Source organism: Carcharodon carcharias, chromosome 23 (assembly GCF_017639515.1).
Source record: "Carcharodon carcharias isolate sCarCar2 chromosome 23, sCarCar2.pri, whole genome shotgun sequence".
NCBI classification, from domain to species: domain Eukaryota; kingdom Metazoa; phylum Chordata; class Chondrichthyes; order Lamniformes; family Lamnidae; genus Carcharodon; species Carcharodon carcharias.
The window spans coordinates 53,166,478-53,190,348 of record NC_054489.1 but is presented as its reverse complement, the minus strand read 5'-3'; the positions used below and the strand labels follow the sequence as shown (position 1 = coordinate 53,190,348).

At 44.7% G+C, this 23,871-nt stretch overlaps 1 protein-coding gene across 5 annotated transcripts in view; it reads left to right on the top strand.

Annotated features, from left to right (window-relative positions):
• Positions 1-23,871, top strand: part of cdc27 (cell division cycle 27) — a 119,202-nt gene that overhangs the window by 20,908 nt on the left and 74,423 nt on the right. The window contains exons 2-6 of one of the 5 annotated variants that reach the window (XM_041173235.1): positions 160-235; positions 3,227-3,374; positions 4,842-4,967; positions 22,370-22,467; positions 22,560-22,714. In XM_041173235.1, coding sequence (XP_041029169.1) covers positions 160-235; positions 3,227-3,374; positions 4,842-4,967; positions 22,370-22,467; positions 22,560-22,714 — 603 coding nt within the window. Of the gene's footprint in view, positions 1-159; positions 236-3,226; positions 3,375-4,841; positions 4,968-17,975; positions 18,049-20,562; positions 20,606-22,369; positions 22,468-22,559; positions 22,715-23,871 lie in introns of those variants that run through there. The other 4 variants (XM_041173237.1, XM_041173236.1, XM_041173239.1 and 1 more) reach the window with 4 other exon arrangements.

Genomic DNA, 23,871 nt, shown 5'->3' with positions numbered 1-23,871 from the left:
CATTCTCAGCCTACCTTCACTGTGACTGTTCAGTTTATTAACTTTGCTTCCATAAAATACTGGGTGATTTGAAGTTCCCACTCTGTATGCTTGTAATGTCACAATTAGCAAAAGTCTTGTTAAGATTGCCATTGCTAATCATTTGTCTTTTATCAACAGGCTGCTATATGGCATGCACTTAACCACTATGCTTATCGGGATGCTGTCTTCCTCGCAGAAAGACTTTATGCTGAAGGTACGTAGGAACTGTAACGTTATCGAATGTGACAGAATGAATACTATTTACCTATCGGTGCTAAATTGCCAATTGAAGATTCAAGAAACCTGGTCATGATATGCTCTTTTCCTATTGATTGTCAATGCAGTCTTAAAACCTGATCTGGCAGCTAGGGAAGTGACTGCATAGGTGATGAGCAGCGTGGCATTGTGCATTGCAAGACAGCTTCAAACTATTTACTCTTTTAAGTTTTCCCAGAAAATGTACATAATGTATTCCCCACTTTTGATTGGTCTTTACTTTTTCATTCATCGACTCTATCTGCTCCCACCCTTCAATCAAAAAGAATCCTACAGTTGAGCACAGGACTCATGTAGAACGTGAGTGATAAGATTTACTTAATTTAAATTTGCTGCCTCATTTGTGCAGTGGAGGTGGGTATATACTTTTTTGGTAGCTACTCTGTTAAGTACCTCAATCAGAATGTGTCTGGTCAATGCAACCTGTTTCATTGTTTCAGTATACAGTGTATAGCAGTGTATACGCAGGAGTCATCCTCCAGCCCACTTGAAACAGCGAAAATGAAAACCCAGCCCGTTTTGGGCAAGAAAAATAGTGAAATTCTTCTGACCTTGCCGGGGCTGACCTGCCACCCCCACCTCCCCACCTAATTCTAAGCATTGAACCAAGTCCAGGAGATCATTCTGCTCTTGATAATTCACTGCAGTTTCCATCTCTCATAAGTGGTGAAGTTCACTCTCAGTTAGAAAAGAGGCCAGCGTTTGCTTGAAGGAACAAAAAACAAAAAACTGCGGATGCTGGAAATCCAAAACAAAAACAGAATTACCTGGAAAAACTCAGCAGGTCTGGCAGCATCGGCGGAGAAGAAAAGAGTTGACGTTTCGAGTCCTCATGACCCTTTGACAGAACTCAAATTCTGTCGAAGGGTCATGAGGACTCGAAACGTCAACTCTTTTCTTCTCCGCTGATGCTGCCAGACCTGCTGAGTTTTTCCAGGTAATTTTGCTTGAAGGAATTCAGTCAACCTGTGTCCTTAGCACGAACTGGAAGCCTGTTCAAAGGACCACAGTTCTCTGGGAAAAGAACCATCTCCTGACACCCAAACTAGATCTGGCCTGAGACAACTCTAAATTGTGATCCCTGGTCCACCTTAAACTATTTAATTGGAACAAACTGTCAATTGGAACACCAACTATTCCCTGCATCATCTTACAACCTTCAATTAGATCAGCCTTGAGTTTACATTACTCAAGTGTATAGTCTCAGCTCTTTTTTCCCCTATTTTGTTCATTTAAGGTGCTTCATACTGAGAATTAGCCCAGAACCTCAATATTGTCATTTGTGTGGAGAAACCAAAACTGGACATGATATTGGAGCTGAGGTCTGACCATTGACTTGTACAAGGACAAAATATTATGCCTTGTCTTGCAATCAGTTGTTTCATGAATGCACCCCCATTGATAATGATATGAAGTGATTTTAGACACGTATGTATGAGAACACCCAGATCTCTTTCTTGCTCCACTTACTATAATGCTTTCCCCTGAAGAATAGCATATGTTCAGCATTCGTCCTGTCTGCATGCATAGCACTGCACCTTTCCAAGTGGTTAATTTCCCAATGTCCCAACACGTCAAGATTGTTTGAAGCAGTAGAACATTGTCAACAGTCCTGACACACAATTTAGCAATGATGCTAAGATCTATTTCATGGCCCCCAACGCTAACATCTGGATCAATAATAAAAATAGCACAAACCATTGGTCCCACAGCACTAACTTCCATGGGACACCACTGGTGACAATTCTCCAAATGGATCCAAATCTGTATGTAGCTATTTTCTGTACATGGCCTTCCAGTAAGCCCTCAATCAACTCAATATATTTCCTTGAGCTTGGACCTCGCAGAGAAACCTGCTAAAAGTTTTCTTGATGCCTTAAATAGGCATTGTCTATTGGGCTTCTTCAAAAATTAAGGAAGTTCATCAAATTTGTGAGGCGTAGCTTTTCAAGACATGTTTGGCTGAAATGTCCCTTTCTATTTATGTGATCATGTATTGCATCCCTCTTCATTCCCTCAAGAATCCTTCCTATTACTGATGTCAAACTAAAGCCTACAGTTATTTGGATCAGTCTTATCTACTTTTCTACATTCCAGTCTACAGGAACCAACACACAGTGCATTGAGTTTTTGGAAAAAAGTGTCCAACCATCATCTTGTGGACCCTCGAGTGATTGTCAACTGCCCGGCCTCTCTATGTATTTTCAGGTTCTTAATTCTGGCTCAAGCGATCTTCATCTATGTTAATGTTACCAGTTTTATTGTTAACATAGTCCTGTTCTAACAGGCAGAAGAACTGTACTGCACCTAACTTGAATGTTGTTGGCAACACTTGGGTTTTGAAATTATCCCTCTTTCCACCACCAACATCCTTGAACTCATTGAAGATAGCATTTATTTGCTGCAGTGTATCATTGTTGGACTAGCATTTTTGTTAACTCCTCAGTGTGATTGTTCTGGTACTGGACTGACAACCCAGAGGTCACAAGTTTAAATCTAACCATGGCAAGGTGTGATTCTTGAATTCACTAAATCAGCAAGCAAATGATGATAAAAAAGGACCAATTATGGTAATAACCCTGTGGATTGCCAATGTCCTCAAGAACTTAACCACCCACAGTCTCCAGTACACAACTCCAGTCTCACACTGTGGTTGACTTAATGAAAAAAATGAATTACCTGCATCTACCATTTGCTGGGAATTGGAGAAAAAAATTGCCTTGGTCTACATGAACCTGCAGTGGGTAAGGCACAGGTTAGAATTGGTCTCATCTCAATGATGAAGGTGTATTTGAAAAGGAAAAATGTTTAAATTGTATTCTCAGGAGCTTAAGCATTCAGTTTCCTACTGCCTTGATGTCAGTGATTTGTTTTAAGTGAGGAATTGTGAATTGTGAGTCTTTAAGAGCTGCTTTCTTTTATTCTGCAGTGCGTTCAGAAGAGGCTCTGTTTCTTTTGGCAACCTGTTACTATCGCTCAGGGAAAGCATACAAAGCCTACAGGCTTTTGAAAACTCATAGCTGTACTACCCCTCAGTGCAAATACCTTCTTGCCAAATGTTGCATGGATCTTAGCAAGTAAGTAAATGGAAGTGGAAGCTTGAAGGTAATATTTAATTCTGAAACAATGAATTGTACCACAGGCTGCAACCAGGTGCTGCAGAACGAAGCTCTAACATATGGCAGTGTTCCCCTCAAAATAGAGGTGGTACGATCATATGCTCTTTTGGGATTTGGTTGTAGGGATGGCATTGGTTAGATTAAATAGATCTAGCGATGGATCAATGGCAAGTGTGATACTCTGGGTCTGTTTTTCTTGATCATCCTGTGGAATCTGGGGAAAAATTTCCTGGTGTCCAGCACACTAAATGGCCAGGATTATGCTTGCCTCCTGTTTTTGTGAAGTGCATGCGATTGCACCATCAAATGGATAGTGTGAGTGTAGGCCTTTTTCACCTCTGATCATGAATGAGCAGCCTAGTATACTGTTTAAGATGGTGAAGTCCCACAGTGATGTTTAAAATGTGGTTTTAACCATTCAAGGTTTCTAAACTTGCCCAATGTGGACCACCAGTTTTTGTATCATGTGCTGCCCAATAAAGCTCCAACAATTTCATTTTCCCTTTTCCTTTTTGTTTTTATCCTGCTTCCCCATCCGCTAATCTTTTGTTCCTATCTTCCTCACCTTTCTGGGTTTCTTGATTTTTCAGTTCTTTGACTTTGAGGATAAGTTGTAATTGAGATCACTAACTTCAAATAGGCCAGGAAGCAAACCAGGAATTCTCTTGGCCCATATGGCTCAGCCACCTTAATTAGTTGATCATTTGAGAAGCTGACTCTGCCAATATTTTAATTGTTGATGCTGGACCATGGTTCACCAAACACTGCTTTTGCGAAGAAAGTCCAAGTGAACTTTGGATTAGACTGTCAGGCTTCCTTTAAAAGAACCATTGCCTAATTTGTCTCCTGTTTTTCTTCCTCGGTGCTATTCCCTGGTCAAACTCTCCAGGCAGGTGGTTGTTGTCTTTTTAAAATTCTGTTTGAAAAGTATAGCGTGATCTGCTGAGAGTAGATGCCTGTGAAGATTGTCCTACCACTGGGGATTCAGTACATGATAGACTTGGAGCTAAACTTAGAAAAGTAAATGCTCTGAAATGAAAATGATGTGCTTCAAATAAAGACTTGGAATGCTGTGTGGTTTGATTATTTTTGAATCTAAATTGCCCAAGGTGGTTGGACGTTTGGACTGTACTTAAGTGATGAACATTTGATGACTTGCCCAGGTTGTAGTGGGAGAAGACCTTGCTCTCACCGTGTGGAGGGATTTAATCTTCTCACTGGTTACCTATTAAATGATCTCTGAATTGTAGTGCCTGTGGTCTGGGAGGAAGTTAACTCATTGATCCTGGCCAAGCATTAATGGAGAGAAGAACTTGTGTGTATAGAGGAAAGGGTTGTATTAAAAAACAGCTTTTGTTTTACTCTGTAGCCCAAATCTCTTCCATCCGACTGTTCTAAAATAATACCCACTTCTTGTTTCCCTAGGCTGGCCGAAGGAGAACAGATTTTGGCTGGTGGAATATTGAACAAGCAGAGAAGTCATGATGACATTGTTACAGAGTTTGGAGACTCGGCTTGTTTTACTTTGTCTTTATTAGGGCATATATACTGGTAAGACAACTTAAAACCGAAAAAGTAAAAAAAAAATGCAGAACCTGGTTAGTGGGAATAATACAAAGTGCAGCAAAGGGTGCTAAAGCAGATAGTAAGAGCTCAAAAAAGGAGTATGAAATAAAACTTGCAAGGGATATCAAAATCAGTACAAACAACATCTCCAAATAAGTTGCTTTGACCATCCTTTTTTCCCCAATGTATGCCCATTGAAAACTGGTGATGTCAAGGAAGTAAGGAAAAGCAGACATGCTGAGAAGTATTTTGTCAGTACTTGGACTAGTGGAAGAGAGAAATTATCAAAAGGACAAGAACTAAGCAAGATAACTGTAATCAAGAAATTAGTGGCATGAGAAAGAAACAAATCCACAGGACCAAATGGTTTCCATCCAAGGCTTTTAAAAGGAGTAGGTGAGAACATGGGGGATGCCCTAACTATAATCATCCAAAGTTCTTTTGACTTGGAAACCATTCATTTGGGAAATTACATGTGTCACTTCACTGTTTATAGAAGGTGACATAAACTAGTTGTTATCAACCAGTTAGCCTAACATTAGTTGCTGGGATAAAGACAAAATACTGCGGATGCTGGAAATCTGAAACAGAAACAAAAAGTGCTGGTAAAACTCAGCAGGTCTGACAGCATCTGTGGAGAGAAAGACAGAGTTAATGTATCGCGTCTGTATGACTCGGAAGAGTCAGTTCTGAAGAAGAATCATACGGACTCGAAACATTAACTCTGTCTTTCTCTCCACAGATGCTGTCAGACCTGCTGAGTTTTTCCAGCATTAGTTGTTGGGAAATTGAGAGTCTATTATTAAGGATGAAGTGACTGAATACCTTAAAGTTTCAGCTGGTTAGAGAGAGGCAGCATGGAATTATACAAGTTAGATCATGCCTGATAAATCTGATTGATCTTTTTGAATAGATGACTAAATTAGGAGACTGGAAAATTCTATGGATGTTATGTACATGGACTTCCAAAGGCCTGCCTAAGAGACTGTTTGCTAAAATTGAAACTAGTAGAATTGCAGGCCTTGGTCCAGACATCAGGATAAGAGCTATATTGCATAGATGAGGTGAGAGTGACACCAAGGCAACATTTTACCAAGTTGAATCCTAGCAAAACTCAAGTAATTGGAAATCGGTGGAGGGGAGAGAAGCTGTCCATTGATTGGAGTCATACCTAGTGCAAAGCAAGATGCTTGTAGTTGTAGGAGGCCAATCATTCTCAGCCTCAGGTCAGTCCTGCAGAAGAACGTTGCAGATGCCCCAACTGTAATCCTCCAAATTTCTCTCGATTTGGGAACTGTTCCTTTGGATTGGAAAATTCAGTTTGTCGCTTCACTCAGCCCAGCTATCTTCAGCTGCTTAATCAATGCCTTTTCCTCCATCGTAAGGTCAAAAATGGAGATGTTTGCTGATGATTGCAGTGTTCAGGACCATTTGTGAATCCCTCAGATAGTGAGGCAGTCCATGTCCATCTGCAGCAAGCCCTGGACAACATTCAGGCTTGGGCTGATAAGTGGCAAATATCTTTTAGCCATGCTCCAGGTGGTGACCTTCTCAACCAAGAACCTAACCATCTCCTTGACATTAAATGGCATAACCATTTAGTCATTTGGTAGTACAGACCTTGAGTATTGCTGAAAAAAAAGACTTTTTTTGAAGCTTTTCTTCTTGCACTCATCAGGACAATTGCAAGAATAACAAGCAACAACTTTATGCTGTATGAGAAGAGAGTGCGGATTGGTTAACAAGTGGACCCTGGTAGAGGCGTTGCCATGGAGAATGCACCAGTTAATGGTGACTGACAGTTAACTGCCAATCATTGTTTGAAATTTAAACCAGGCAGCCTGGCTTTGGTCAAGGCATTGCCCTGAGGAATGAATCAGCAAATGGCTGTCACTTTTTTTGTTTAGCTGAAATAGGTGCAGTGTACATGTTCTTTCTGTCTGCAAAGAACAGGGCCCTGTGTATTAATATATATAGCTTTCAGTACATGCAAATGCGCCAAACTGTGAGCTTGACAAACTGGTTGTCAGCATAATTTATAGCACACTGAGGGTTATTTAGCAGATGTGTCCAATCGCGGAATTATATCTAATGTTGGACGCTGTATTTTGAGTTTTGCAAGCACGGGCTGGTTGGATATGGTCTGTACCTTGTCCATTGTGAACATCGGAAAGGATGCGCTGTTTGATACGATCCGCCAGTCTTTGGGCTGTATGGCCTACAGACCTAGCATCACGGTGGCACTGAAATTCATATACCACGTTACTCATTTGTGTGATAGGCAGAGCATCTTTTGGCTTGGTGGCAAAACCCTGTTAGTGGTGAATATCAGTCGTGTTGCTATTGCATAGTAGCAGCGTGAAACAGCTGGCTTCACCTGTTGCTCAAATGTTTGAGAGCTTGCCCTTCCAGGGTAATCTGAGGTAGACTGGGCACTTTAAAGGGCCGAAAGTGACAGCCTTACATCCATTCATGAGTTTGTGAGATTTATACAATGCAATATGATCTGATCAGGGTAGCCATTATTCTTTTTCGCCCTATTTCAGCATCAAGCTTGCATGGTGAGCAAATGGCTTGGGCCCTATTTATGAGGTTGCCGATATTTTACATTGGGATTCTCACAGTTCCACACAATGTGTGTATTGATCAGGCTTGCGGTAGACCGTGGCAGAGAACCCTCTGGCAGATTTCTGAACTACTATGGCCAGGAAAGGGACTTAATTTGACCGCTCCATTTCAAAGGTGAATTTGAGTGTAGGATGGAGCCCATTAAACCATGGAAAGAAAATATTACATGCTGCTACAGATTTAAATATAGCAAATGTATTATCCATATATCGGAAATATGCAAGCAGTAGGAGGTTAGGTCATTCCATTGTAGACGTTTCTCATGGAACCCAACAAAAGTGTTTGCAGGAGCTGGACCTTGAGGGGATCCCATGGCAACACCATATATTTGGGCACACATGATATCGTTAGAGCTGAACTCAACTGTGCGAGTTGCCGAGTTCATAAGTTCAATGAATACTGATTCTCACAATGTTGGTGGGTCTAGATGGCCATGATACAGTGCCGCAACTCAGTGGAATATTGATAAATAGGCTAGCAATGTCAAATGAGCACAAGTACACAGCATTACTATCGATATACAAGTCTTGTATGCCTTTGCAAATGTGAAGGAGTCCTTCACCATGCATATGGAAAACTTGTTCAAAACTGGTTGTAAAAATTTGCCCAACCATTTGGCCAATTCATGTTGTGCAAAGCCTGTCCGAGATAATAGAGAGGCCATAAGTGGATGTCACTTTTGTGTGTTTTGGGCAGCCCATACCTGCGCAGTTGTAGCGAGCCGTGAGGATGAACCTTGTCATGCATCATGCAGTAGCTCATTGTTCTTTCACAAGTCCAGCAAACGTTTTTCAGCTTATTTTCAAGCAAGGCTGTCTGGTCATGTTGAGTGGTGGGTGCAATGGATATGAATTTGGACCTGTCATTCAGAATTTTGTTGATATAGTCACGCTTGCTAAAGATCTCTATTCCCGTCCTTTGTCAGGTTTACTGATGTGTATGTCCGGGTTGGTCTTGAAACCTTGCAACGCTCTAAGACATTTGCATTGAATGTGAAAATCAGACAGGTTGTTCGCAATCCCACAATATGCATACGCGAGAACAGCTAGGCCTACTTTCAAGGATTCAGCTTCTTCAGTGGATGGTGGTTTGTGGCAGAATAGTTGGGAATAGAGGAGTTTGAACTGAGCAAATACCTCTTCCCGTTTGATTTTGGATGAAGGCACACCAAAATTGAAAACCATGCACAAGAACAAACTCCTCGCTTTCTGAAAGTACACGGTCAGAGAGATTTGTTATGTGTTTAGTGGCATCGTTAATTGCGTTGCCAAACGACATCTGCTTAAGTGAGTTTATGGTGATGTTTCTTCACGTCCTATCTTATCTGTGAGCAGTTCAGAACAGCATTAATTGGCCAAATGGTTGGGCGAATTGTTACAACCGGTTTTGACCAAGTTTTCCACATACACAGTGAAGGATTCCTTCATCTTTGTGAAGACCATACAGAACCTGCATATCAATAGCAATGCTGTGTCCATGTGGTCATTTGACATTGCTAGCCTATTCACCAATGTTCCACTTAAGGAAGCCATAGATATTTGCTCTGCAGCACTGTCGTGGTGATCTAGACCTGCCACCATTCGTGTGAATCAGTATTCATTGAACTTGTGAACTCAGCATCTCGCAGAGTTGAGTTCATTTTTAACGACATCATGTGTGCCCAAATAGGTGCTGTTGCCATGGGATCCCCTCTAGGCTCAGCACTTGCAAACATCTTTGTTGGGTTCCATGAAAAACATGTCTACGATGGAATGACACCTAACCACCTGCCACTTGCATATTTCTGATATACAGATGACACTTTTGCTATATTTAAATATGTAGTGGCATGTAATAGTTTCCTTGCATGTCTTAATGGGCTTCATCCTATGCTCAAATTCTTTGAAATGGAGCAATCAAATGAATCCCTTTTCTTGATGTATTGGTTGAAAAATCTGCCAGGGCGTTCTCTACCACTGTCTATCGCAAGCCTACCTTCACTGGTCAATACACGTGTTGGAATTCTTACAGTTCCACATGTTATAAGATTGGCCTTATCGGCAACCTCATAAATAGGGCCCAAGCCATTTGCTCAACATGCAAGCTTGATGCTGAACTAGGGCACATCAAAAACATCGTGCAGGATAATGACTACCCTGATCAGATTATTTCACACTATGTATTGTGCAAACTCGAGCGATGTAAGGCCGTCACTTTTGGCTCTGAAATGTGCCCAGTCTACCTCGGATTATCCTGGAAGGGCAAGGTATCTCAAAAATTTGAACAACAGGTGAAGCTAGCTGTTCTATGCTGCTACTATGCAGTCGCAACAGCCACTAATAGGATGCTGTCCATCGCACAAATGAGTAATGTGGTTAAATGAATTTCAGTGCCAGTGTGGTGCTCGGTATGAAGGCCATACAGCCCAAAGACTGGCGGATCATATCAAACGACATGTCCCTTCCACTGTTCACGACGGGCAAGGTACAGACCGTACCCAACCAGCCCGTGCTTGCAAAGCTCAAAACACAGTGTCCAACATTAGATGTGATTCCGCAATTGAACACCATTTGCTAAATAATCCTCAGTGTGCTAAGAATTATGCTGATAACTAATTTAACATTATTAGTAGAGTTCCCAGTGTGGTGCATTTCCATGTACTGGAAGCTACACATATTAATACATAGGGCCCTGTTCTTTGTAGACAGAAAGAACATGTACACACATTGCACCTGTTTCAGCTAAACAAAATAAGTGATAACCATTTGCTGGTTTGTTCCTCAGGGCAATGCCTTGACCAATCAGGGTCAAGCTGTCTGGTTTAAGTTTAAAAAAAAATGCTTGGCAGTTAACTGTCAGTCACCACTATCTGGTGCATTCTCCATGGCAATGCCCTTACCAATTAAGAGTCCTCTTGGCAACCTATCAGCACTCTTCTCATAAAGCATAAAGTTGTTGCTTCCCCTGATGTCAGTATTTTTGCAGATGCAAAAATTCAACAAAGTCTTTTTCTGGCATAACCGTTGCTGAATTTCCCCTTCCATCAATATTGTCCGAGTTACCATTCACTAAAAACTTAACTGTACCAGCTCTGTAAATGCTGTGGCTACAAGAGCAAGTCAGAGGCTGGGAATTCCGCTGTGAGTAACACACCACCTGTCTCCCCAAAGTCTGACATCCATCTATAAGTCAGGAGTGGGATGGAATACTCCATTTGCCTGTGTTAGTATAGCTCCCAGAACGCTGAAGAAGTTTGACAACACCCAGGACAAAGCAACCTGCTTTATTGGCACTTGATTCACCACCTTAAGCATATCCCTCCACCACTGACTCTCAGCAGCAGCATGATGCACTGCAGCAACTTGCCAAGCTTCCTTCGATAGCACCTTCCAAACCTTTGACCTCTACCACCTTGAAGGACAAGGTCAGTAGATGCATGGGAGCACCACCACCTGCAAGTTCCTCTCCAAACCACACACCACCCTGACTTGGAAATGTATTGTGTACCTTCATGGGGTACCTTGTCACGGGGTCAAAATCCTGGAACTCACTTTCTAACAGCACTGTGGCTGTTCCTACACCACAGTGACTGCAGCAGTTAAGAAGGCAGCTCACCACCGCCTTCTCAAGGACAATTAAGGATGGACAATAAATGCTGGCCCAGCCAGCAACACCCACATCCTGTAAATGAATAAAAAAAAATTGCTCACTACCATCAACTCGGGCAAATAGGGATGAGGAACAAATGCTGACCTTACCAGCAATGCCCACACATAATGGAAGAATTTTTAAAAAGGTCAAAAGTGTGATGGAATACTCTTCACTTAGCTGAACGAGTGCAGCTCCAACAAGACTTGAAGCTTGACACCATCGAAGGCAAAGGAGCTCTCTTGATCAGCACTCCCCCAGCCAGTGCACAGTGGCAGCAGTATGTATTATCTGTAAGATATGTTGCAGCAACTTGCCAAGTTTCCGTTGACAGATTCATAACCTGCAATCTCTACCATCTAACACAAGGGCAGCAGATGCATGGGAACACTACTTTCAAGTTTCTCTCCAAGTGTCTCACCATCCTGCTGTGTGATATTGGAACTGTACTGCTGTTCTTCACTGTTAGTGGGTCAAAATCATAGAACGAAGTACCCAACTGCTTTGAGGTAATTTAGTCTAGCCCGAGAACATAGGAACAGAGGGCTGAGGAGCTGGAGCCATTCGGCCCTTCCAACCTGCTCTGCCCTTCGATAAGATCATGGCTGATCTGCTTGTGGTGTCAATTCCACTTTCCTGCCTGCCCCCCATAATCCTCAATTCCCTTGTCTGTCAAAAATCTGTCTGAGTTGAATTCCATTTGCCACTTTTCTGCCCACCTGAGCAGTCCATTGATATTTTCCTGCAGTCCACAACAATCCTCCTCGCTACCTACTGCGCAGCCAATTTTTGTGTCTTCTGCAAACCCTTTGATCATTCCCCCTACATTTCTGTCCATATCATTAATCTATACCACAAAAAGCAGAGGTCCTAGCACTGAACTCTGGGTAATCCCAATGGAAGCATCCTTCCAGTCACAAAAACATCAAGTCAACAATTACCCTTTTGTTTCCTGCCACTCAGCCAATTTTGTATTCAGCTTGCTACATTCCCATGGATCCCATGGCCCTTTTTTTTTAAACCAGCCTGCCATGTGGGACCTTGTTAAAAGCCTTGCTAAAATCCATGTAAACCACATCAACTCCATTGCCCTCATCGATCCTCCTTGTTACTTCCTCAAAAAAATTAATCAAATCAGTCAGACACAATCTTCCCTTCAATCCGTGCCGACGGCCTTTGATCAGTCCTGTCTCTCAATTGATTCCAATAATTTGTCCACTTCAGAGGTCAGACTGACTGGACTGTAATTATTCGGTCTGTCCCTCACTCCCTTTTTAAACAAAGGTACAATGTTAGCAGACCTCCAATCCTCCAGCACCTCACCTATATCCAGTGAGGTTTGGAAAATGATGGTCAGACCATCCGCAATTTCCTCCCTGGCTTCTTATAACAGCCTGGGGAGCGTTTTATCCAGCCCTGGTGATATATCCATTTTCAAGGATGCTCATCCCCTTTGTACTTCCTCTCTCCCGATGTTTATCACATCCAATACTTCACACTCCTCAACTACATTGACATCTACATTGACCTCCTCTTTTCTGAAGACAGGTGCAAAGCATTCATTAAGAACCATATCCACATCTACCTCCACAAACAGGTTACCTTTTTGGTCTTTTATGGGTCCTAATCTTGCTTTAGTTATCCAATCTGTAACTATCCTTTCCTTGTCTTATTTAGCTATGCATGGTGCATCCTTCTGAAAGAGACTTTCCCACTGTAGTAAATCATCCCCGAGAGTTATTTAATACCTCCTTAAAAGCCTGCAACTGCATTTCTACTGTCATACCTTTTAACCTAGTTTCCCAGTGCACTTTAGCCAACTCTGCCTTCCTGTCCTTATTTAGGTTTAATTCACTAGTCTTAGACCCACACTTCTCCCCTTCAAACTGAACTTGACATTCTGTCATGTGGTGATTGCTCATGCCTCGAGGCTCCTTTATTATGAGATTATTGATTAACCCTGCCTCGTTGCAGATTGCCAGGTCTAGAATAGCCTGCTCTTTGGTGCTAGAACATATATTCTATAAGAAATTGTCCTGAATATAATTTATGAACTCATTTTCTAGGCTACCTTTGCCAAGCTGATTTGCCCATTCTACATGCAGATTAGAGTCACTGTGATTATTGTGGTACCCTCATTACATACCCCTTTTATTTCTGTCACGGATAACAGTGGCATCCACGAGTGCCCAGACACTGAAGCTGCAACACATCACATGCCCAGCCATCTATTATTTTAATTAACAAATTATTTTCTTCAAATTTAATGAATGTCTTTTGTCCTGCGTGTGCTTGTATTCTTATTTCCATTAATGTTTTTAACCTAATTGAAATGCTCTAATTTAAATAAGTAAAAAATACTCACCAACCAATCACCTACCTGCCTCCCTGTGACATCACACCTCGGTTTTTGTTTCAGAACGCAGGCTCTGAACCCAGAGACTGGCTACAAGAGGCCGGCCCTGCTCTCTGCTTGACGTCTGGCCCTGACCTGGCCCCGCCCTCAGGCTCTGCCTGACGCCTCACCGGGAGCTGGCCCCGCCCTCAGGCTCTGCCTGACGACTCGCCGGGAGCTGGCCCCACCCTCAGGCTCTGCCTGACGCCTCGCCGGGAGCTGGCCACGCCCTCAGGCTCTGCCTGACGCTTCGCCGGGAGCTGGCCCCGCCCTCAGGCTCTGCCTGACGCCTCGCCAGGAGCTGGCTCTGCCTGACGCCTCGCCGGGAGCTGGCCCCACCCTCAGGCTCTGCCTGACGCCTCGCGGGGAGCTGGCTCTGCCTGACGCCTCGCCGGGAGCTGGCCCCGCCCTCAGGCTCTGCCTGACGCCTCGCCGGGAGCCGGCTCTGCCTGACGCCTCGCCGGGAGCCGGCTCTGCCTGACGCCTCGCCGGGAGCCGGCTCTGCCTGACGCCTCGCCGGGAGCCGGCTCTGCCTGACGCCTCGCCGGGAGCCGGCTCTGCCTGACGCCTCGCCGGGAGCCGGCTCTGCCTGACGCCTCGCCGGGAGCCGGCTCTGCCTGACGCCTCGCCGGGAGCCGGCTCTGCCTGACGCCTCGCCGGGAGCCGGCTCTGCCTGACGCCTCGCCGGGAGCCGGCTCTGCCTGACGCCTCGCCGGGAGCCGGCTCTGCCTGACGCCTCGCCGGGAGCCGGCTCTGCCTGACGCCTCGCCGGGAGCCGGCTCTGCCTGACGCCTCGCCGGGAGCCGGCTCTGCCTGACGCCTCGCCGGGAGCCGGCTCTGCCTGACGCCTCGCCGGGAGCCGGCTCTGCCTGACGCCTCGCCGGGAGCCGGCTCTGCCTGACGCCTCGCCGGGAGCCGGCTCTGCCTGACGCCTCGCCGGGAGCCGGCTCTGCCTGACGCCTCGCCGGGAGCCGGCTCTGCCTGACGCCTCGCCGGGAGCCGGCTCTGCCTGACGCCTCGCCGGGAGCCGGCTCTGCCTGACGCCTCGCCGGGAGCCGGCTCTGCCTGACGCCTCGCCGGGAGCCGGCTCTGCCTGACGCCTCGCCGGGAGCCGGCTCTGCCTGACGCCTCGCCGGGAGCCGGCTCTGCCTGACGCCTCGCCGGGAGCCGGCTCTGCCTGACGCCTCGCCGGGAGCCGGCTCTGCCTGACGCCTCGCCGGGAGCCGGCTCTGCCTGACGCCTCGCCGGGAGCCGGCTCTGCCTGACGCCTCGCCGGGAGCCGGCTCTGCCTGACGCCTCGCCGGGAGCCGGCTCTGCCTGACGCCTCGCCGGGAGCCGGCTCTGCCTGACGCCTCGCCGGGAGCCGGCTCTGCCTGACGCCTCGCCGGGAGCCGGCTCTGCCTGACGCCTCGCCGGGAGCCGGCTCTGCCTGACGCCTCGCCGGGAGCCGGCTCTGCCTGACGCCTCGCCGGGAGCCGGCTCTGCCTGACGCCTCGCCGGGAGCCGGCTCTGCCTGACGCCTCGCCGGGAGCCGGCTCTGCCTGACGCCTCGCCGGGAGCCGGCTCTGCCTGACGCCTCGCCGGGAGCCGGCTCTGCCTGACGCCTCGCCGGGAGCCGGCTCTGCCTGACGCCTCGCCGGGAGCCGGCTCTGCCTGACGCCTCGCCGGGAGCCGGCTCTGCCTGACGCCTCGCCGGGAGCCGGCTCTGCCTGACGCCTCGCCGGGAGCCGGCTCTGCCTGACGCCTCGCCGGGAGCCGGCTCTGCCTGACGCCTCGCCGGGAGCCGGCTCTGCCTGACGCCTCGCCGGGAGCCGGCTCTGCCTGACGCCTCGCCGGGAGCCGGCTCTGCCTGACGCCTCGCCGGGAGCCGGCTCTGCCTGACGCCTCGCCGGGAGCCGGCTCTGCCTGACGCCTCGCCGGGAGCCGGCTCTGCCTGACGCCTCGCCGGGAGCCGGCTCTGCCTGACGCCTCGCCGGGAGCCGGCTCCTTACTCCATCTGCTGTGCTTGAGCCTTGTTAGCAATAAAATTAGTGACTTGGTTAGGAAATTGGCTGAGCAGCAGAAGGCAGAGAGCATGGAGAATGGGCAGGTACTCTAGTAAGATGTGATTAGCAGTGTCCCACGAGGATCTATGTTGAGGCCTCAGCTATTCACTTTTAATTTACAACTTTTGGATAGACAACCATATATCCAGATTTGTCTGACACAAAGACTGATGGCAGTGTAAGCAATGTAGATGGTAGATGGAAGTATAAAGTTAGAGAGATATTGGTAAATCAATTGAATTGGCAAGATGTTGGCAAATGGATTTCAAAGTAGACAAACTTGAGGTCATCCATTTGGACCATGTGGTGAAAAGCTAGAAACCGTGGATGTCCAAAGAGACTTTGGAGTCCAAGTACGAAGGTCATTAAAATACCATGAAAATATGAAGAAAATAACTGAAAAGGCAGTCACAATCACAGAATGGAACACAGTTTGGAAGGAGACCATTTTGGCTCGTCTTGTCTGTGCTGGCTGGCCAAAGGAGCAACATACCAAGTGCCAGCCCCCTGCCTTCTCCCTGTAGCCCTGCGTATTTTTCCTTTTCAGATAATAATCCAATTCCCCCTTGAATGCCGGCATGGAACCTGCTCCCATTATGTTCTGAGGGAGCACAATCTAGAGCCTAACCACAGGCTGCGTGAAAAAGTTTCTCCATGTCTCCTTTGCTGCTTTTGCCAATTCCTTTAAATCTGTGCCCTCTTGTTTTTGATCCTTCAACCAAAGGGGATGGTTTCTCCCTATCTACTCTGTCCAGAGCTTCATGATTTTGAATACCTCTATCAAATATCCTGTCAACCTTCTCTTCTCCAAGGAAAACAGTCTCAACTTCTCCAATCTGTTTTTGTAATGAAGTTCTCCATCCTTGGAAGCATTCTCATGATTTTTTTTGCACTCTCTAATGCCTTCACATCGTTCCAAAAGTATACAGCCCAGAAGTGGATGCATTCCTCTAGTTGGTGCTGAACCAGTGTTCCTTACACGTTTAATATATCCTTATGTACTCTATGCCCCTCTTAATAAAACCTAGGGTACTGTATGTTTTATTAACCTCTCTCTGAACCTCTCCTGCCACTATCTGTGATTTATGCACATGTACATGCAGGTGCCTCTGCTCCTGCACCTCCCTTTATTTCATATTGTTTCTGTGTTCTTCCAAAATTAATCATTTCACCCTTCTCTGCATTAAACTTCATCTGCCACTTGTCTGTCCATTCCACCAACTTTTGCAGTTCTGCACCATCCTCCTTGTAGTTCACAGTACTTGCAAGTTGTGTTTCGTTCGCAAATTTTGAAATTGTGCCGTATACACCAAAGCCTAGATAATATATATCAGGAAGGGCAATGGTCCTATCACCAGCCCCTGTGGAATTCTACAAACCATTCTGAAGTCTGAAAAACGTTCATAAACTGCTACTCTGTTTCCTGTCCAATTTCTTATCTATGCTGCTACTGTCCCTTTTACTCCATGAGCTCCAACTGTATCAGATGGAAATTCATGTACACATCAGCAGCATTACCTTCATCAGCCATCTCTGTTATCTCATCAAAAAACTCCAAGTTAGTTAAACACAATTTTTCCAAACACATCTACGCTGGCTTTCCTTAATTAACCCATGTTTGCTCAAATGGCTGTTAATTTTGTCATGAATTCCCATTTCTAAAAGTTTCCTCAGTGAAAAGTTAAATTGGCTCTTACAACCTTGTTCAAAACAGGGTGCAAACGTTTGCAATTCCCCAGTCCTTTGGCACCACCCCTCAGTCAAAGGAAGACTGGAAAATTACGGCCGGTGCTGCTCACTTCCCTCAGTATCCTTGGATTCATCTCATACAGTCCTAGTGCCTTATCAACTTTAAGTACAGACAGTCTATCCATTACCGCCACCTCAGCAAGTTCAAATCCTTCCAGTGTCTGAAGTACTTTCTGTCTCACCATGACCTGGGCAGCATCCTCCTAGGTAAAGATGGGTACAAAATGTTCATTTAATATCTCAGCTTTCTGCTTGCCTCCATGCCTAAATCCCCTTTTTGGTCCCTAATTGGCCCCACTCCTTTTTATCACCTTTTTACTATTTATATGCCGATAGAAAACTTTTGGATTTCCTTTTGTAAGCTGCCAGTCTCCTTGCAGACCCTCTCTCTGCTTTTCTTATTTGATTTTTCAGTTCCGCTCTAGCCCTTCTATATTTAGCCTGGTTCTCAGTTGTATTATCCGCCTGACTTCTGTTAGAAGTGCACTTTTTTAACATCTTAATCTCTGTCTCTTTTGCCATCAAGGGAGCTCTGGATTTGTTTGCCCTACCTTTCCCCATCATGGGGAAACTTTTGACTGTGTCTGAACTGGGCTACCTTTAAAGAAGAGAGATTGTTCAGGTAGAGTTTTGCTTGCCAAGCTTTGATTCCAATTTATCTGGGTCAGATCCATTCTTAGCCCATGGAAGTTGGCTTTCCCCAGTTAATGATGCTTACTCTGGATTGTTCCTTGTGCTTTTCCATAGCTAACCTAAACTTATGATACAATGATCACTGTTCTCTAAATGTTCCCCCACTGGCACTTGATCCACTTGGCCACCTCATTCTTGAAAACCAGGTGTAGTAGTGCCTCCTTTCTTGTTGGAATGGACACGTATTGCTGTAGAAAATTTTCCTGAACACATTCTAGGAACTCCTGTCCCCTCCTGTCCTTTACCCTGTGACCATTCCAGTCCATATTCAGATAGTGAAAGCCACAGGCTCTGTCCAGTCTGCACAGGTCCTATCTCCTCCAGAGCTGGTCCCAATGTCCCAGGAACCTGAACCATCTTTATCTTGTCATCTAGTCATGTTTTATCTTCCTATTTCTAAACCCACTGTCACAATCCACCAGGAATAATCTGGCGATTACTTTTGAAGTCCTGATTGCTAATTTCCTACTTGGCCCCTTGAATTCTGACTGCAGGACCATATCCCTCTTTCTGCCTATGTCATTGATACCAATGTGGACCACGACTGCTGGCTGTTCACCCTCTCCTCTCTGGGTGCTCTGCAGCTGTTCGGTGACATCCTTGACTAATGGAACGTTGGTAATCATATCCAGAGGACTTGAGTACAGCAGGATAGAAATCAATCTTCAACTATACAAAGCCATGGTTAGACCATACCTGGACTATCATGAGCATTTCTGGACACCACACCGTAGGCAGGATATGTTGTCCTTGGTGGAAGTGTAGATTCATCATATTGATAGCTGGACTTCAAGAATTCCCTGGAATTTGGAATGTTAAGAGGTGGTTTGATTGAAGGTTTCAGGATATTAACAGGAACCGAGAGGGTAGCTTGGGAGAATCTATTTCACTAGTTAGGCAACTCTGGAATTAGGGAAAATGATCTAAAAATTAGAGTCAGACCTTTTAGCAATGACATTAGGAAATACTACTTCATACAAAGGATGGGTGAAGTTTAGAATGCAAGATCAATTCTATGTCTGAAGTTGACATTTTTGTTAGCCAAGGGTATCAGAAGATATGGGGCAAAGGTAGAAATATCGTGAGTTAGGTCGCAAATCATTGAATGGCAGAACAGGCTTGAGGGGCTAAATGGCGAAGGTATATCGGGGATTGGGTTGGCAAGTTGAATTGAGGTCATCAAAGACCAGTTGGAATCTTCGTGAATGGTGGAGCTTGAGGGCCTTTGTGACCTACTTCTCCAATTTATTATGTCCTTATGTCAGATGATATGCGTGGCTCATAAAGAGAATGATTGAGGCTCTGGAAATCAGTGTTCTAAATCGAATTCTTGTATTTTAAAGATCCTAAAAAATCATGGAAAAAAAGCTAGTTTAACTCAGCCGAGGGTTGTCTTCTTCCAGTGATGATAATATCCAATACCAGTGTCAACTTAAAACACTGGCCAGGACTAAATCATCATTAATGTTTACACTTTAATCAGTAATTTCAGAGGCATTTACTAATTTTTGGACTTTAGAAGTTCTCACTGCAACAGAGGAGTTTAGGGTAACTTAAATTGACTCATGGTTCTGTTAGTAGCGCTCTTGCCTCCAAGACAGAAGGTTGTGGGTTCAATTTCCACTCCAAGACTTGGGAAAAAGATCTAAATTGACACTGCAGCACAGGACTGAGGGAGTGCTACACTATTGGCAGTGCTGCCTTTCAAATGAGATGTTAAACTGAGATCCTGTCTGCTCTCTCAGGTGAACTTAAAAGGTCACATGGCACTACTTTGAAAAGGAACAGGGGAGTTCTGCCCAATATTTATCCCTGAATCAACATCTCAAAAACAGATGACCTGGTCATTGGCACGTTGTTGTTTGTGGGAGTTTGCAGTGTGCAAATTGGCTGCTGCGTTTCCTACATTTAAAAAATTGACAACACTTAAAATGCCAATTAAGTTCTATTTAAATGTAATCTTTGAGACTTCTGGTGTTTGTGAAAGGTGCTATGTAAATGCAAGTCTTTTTTAAATATTAGTGATTAAGGGCATTCCTCAACAAATGGGCCAGTTTGCAATAGAATTGACATTTTATTTCTCAAAATACTAGGCTTGTATTCTTTTTGCTCAGTACAGATGTTGTAAGTGGGCAGATGGTTTCAGATCAATTCCTCTGTCAGTTTGGCTCAATTGTAACAGACTTAGAGCTGAGTGAAAATGATGTGGGTTCAATCTCTGATTAACTTAAGCACATTGTGCGACTGATACCTCAGCTTGGTACTGAGGGAGCAATGCATTGCAGGAAATGCTGTCTTTGGATGAGATATTAAGCTGCCTGTTTAGGTAGATGTAAATTTTTCAGTGATACTATGTGGTGATGATGTTTTCCTGCTACTCTGACCCACATTGTTCCCTCAGCCACAGAAACAGATTAACCAACTAGTCAAATACAGTCTAGATTGGAGTGTGAAGATGGCCACTTAAGCAGTTCAGAAGAGGGTGGGTGAGTAGAAATTGGCGAAGTAGTATTGACTTAACAGAGAAGACACCCAAAGTTTGAGATACACTTGGAGAAATTACTCTTTAAAATAAGAGGCCCCAAAGTGCCTTGCACTTGAACCATACCCTTGAGGGAATTGGATCATTTATCAAACATGAGTTATTGCAATTAAATCCATTCCTTGTCCATGTGCAGAATTATTTTCTGTCACACCATTTGCTGTTCCTTTCTTGTACAGAATTCCTGATAGTAGCCCATGTTCTTGTTCATGTTGTTAACTTTCTGCCATTTTTACATACATTAAATTTCAATAGTTGTCTTTGTGTCAAGTGTTTTCTGTTGAATAGCCTTTTATAGTTTTGAATTTAAAGCATTCTATATTTAACAGAAATTGGGTTAGAGATGTAAGTAAATTTGTCCAAACGTAGGCATTAAAATTATAGTGTTGTAACAAATGGTAAAACTTAAAAGGCATCACTCAGGAAGGATGAAAAAATCTTGAGATTGCAAAATGTTAATTCCTTTGTTCACTTGAGGTGTGAATGGAATCCAGGCATGTGCAAGCCAGAACATGAATTAAAGAACTGATTTGTAAGCCAGGGACTTCATACCTACTCAAGGCCAGATCATCACCGGAGTGAGATTTCACTCGGTTAGGAAGAGTTGATGTGAATTGAAATAAATGGGCAAGTGTAAATAGTTTGGGGAAGCCCAGTGCGACATCGAAACATTGGCAACAAATGGGTTTGACCTTTGTGCTCTTTCATAGGTCTTCTTTAGATTGACTGAAAATCCAAACAATTGTCAACCGGCTGATGACACAGAAACCTGCGACGAGTAACTCATTTCCTGACTCCCCAAAACCTGTCCACAAGTCAGGAGTGTAATGGGCTACTCTCCACTTGCCTGGATGAGTGCAGCTCCGACAACACTTAAGAAACTCGGCACCATCGAGTACAAAGCAGCCCAATTGATTGGCACCCCATCCATAAACATTCACTCCCTCCACCACCAGCGCAAAGTGGCAGTAGTGAATATCATGTACAAGATGCACTACAGGAACTTAAGGCTGCTTAGTACCTTCCATCTAGAAGGACAAGGGCAGCAGCCACATGGGAACACCACTACCTGGACGTTTCCCTCAAGCCACTCACCATCCTGATTTGGAAGTATATCGCTGTTCTTTCACTGTCGCTGGTTCAAAACCCAGGAACTCCATCCCTAAAGCACTGTGGGGATACTTAGACCACATGGACAGTTGCGGTTCAAGAAGGTGGCTCACCGCCGTCTTCTTGAGGACAATTAGGGATGGGCAACAAATGCTGACCTAGCCAGCGACCTGAACATGCCATGCCATGAATGATTCTTTTGTTTTGGTTGCTCCGGGGTGCTACAGTTAACCTCGTTTCCTGTTGGTTTGAGTGTGACAAATCTGCCTGGACTCCACCTAACTGTCATCCAATGACTGTGTTCTCACTGGATTGTTCTTGGCTATGCTGGTTAGTTACAACACTCACTGTTGTCTGCTAATGGTGGTCATTTGGGCACGAAAATTGAATGCAGATGTGATTTTTGCTGTCATTTTTCATCATGTTTGAAATTGTAAATAAGGCTGAATTCTTGGGATGTGGCCATTCCTTGATTAAGCCCTACAGTAACTCAAAAGTTCAGATTAAATTTCTGCTTTGGACCATTGAGTCACATTCTGTGCTCCGATTTTAATTACCATGTTGTGATCTAATAATTGTAATTTTTTTTTTTAAACAGTAAAACAGATCGAATGGCCAAAGGATCAGAGTGTTACCAAAAGAGCCTTAGTCTAAATCCCTTTCTTTGGTCCCCTTTTGAATCCTTATGTGAAATAGGTATGCAGTTGAAATGTTTTAAGACTTCCAAAAAAAATTCGAGGAAAATTCTGAGGTAGAAGCTGAATAATTTCTCATTCTCTCCCTTTCAGGTGAAAAGCCAGATCCTGATCAGACGTTTAAATTAACATCTCTTCAGAATTTTAGTAGCTATCAGCCAAGTTTATGTATGCCATTGGTTTTGAATCACAGCGTGCAACATAGACAACCGGACACTGTATTAATGGAAACACCACAGGACACTATAGTGAGTCTGGTTTAATTCTGGTTTTCTCCATGCAGCTACATCTTGTACTTCACTGAAAGGTTATATTCCAGATTTTGCTGTTTCAAACTCTTGGTATTTTTCTGTGCCTTAATGAAGGAGAGAATGACACAGTTTAATATTCAATAATAGCATCTTTAATTCATGTTTGGTCCTAAAATGATAGAACTTGATAGAAGCTGGTTTATGAATTGGCTCATCAGTTAAAGTGAATATCCTGAAAGTTTATGCAAAATTATTGATAATTTTATTGCTCGTGTAGTGGTTGTTTGTAAAAGCAGCATATGGATGCGACACACAGAAGATCGCCGATTTGATCTTCAGCCAGCAATGAGAAAAGTTAATCCCGAACCTATATCTGACCAACCGGTTTAGGTGAGCTTATCCGCAGTCCGTTGGCAAGGTCGTGTACCGCAGTCAGGTGGTGGGCTTGGCATATCGTGCTGCAGGACTCAATCAACAAGAGAGATCATTGATTCCAGAGTAAAGTTATCATTTTGTGTCAACTGTATCTTTTGTGGTAACGCTTTTGGTTCTGAGTCAGAAGGTTGTGGTTTCAAGTTCAACTCCTGAAACTTAAGCATATAATCTTGACAAGCCCTTGAGTGCAAAACTGAGGGAGTGCTGCACTGCAAAAGTCTTCAGCTGAGGCTTTCAACTGAGATCCCATCTGCTCTCTCAGGTGGACCCTGTGATGCTGTTTGAAGAGCAGGGAGTTACCCCAGTGTCACAGAACAGTCTGCAGATTACCACAGAATCACACAGTGCAGAAGAGACTCTTCGGCCCATCGAGTCTGCTCCGACACGTGAGAAACACCTGACCTACCTACCTAATCACATTTACCAAGACTTGGCCCATAGCCTTGAATGTTATGACGTGCCAAGTGCTCATCCAGCTAGTTTTTAAAGGATGTGAGGTAGCCCGCCGCTTCTACCCTCCCAGGCAGCACATTCCAGACCATCACCACCCTCTGGGTAAAAAGGTTTTTCCTCACATCCCCCCCTAAACCTCCTGCCCCTCACCTTGAACTTATGCCCCCTCGTGACTGACCCTTCAACTAAAGGGAACAGCTGCTCCCTGTCCATGCCCCTCATAATCTTGTACACCTCGATCAGGTCGCCCCTCAGTCTTCTCTGCT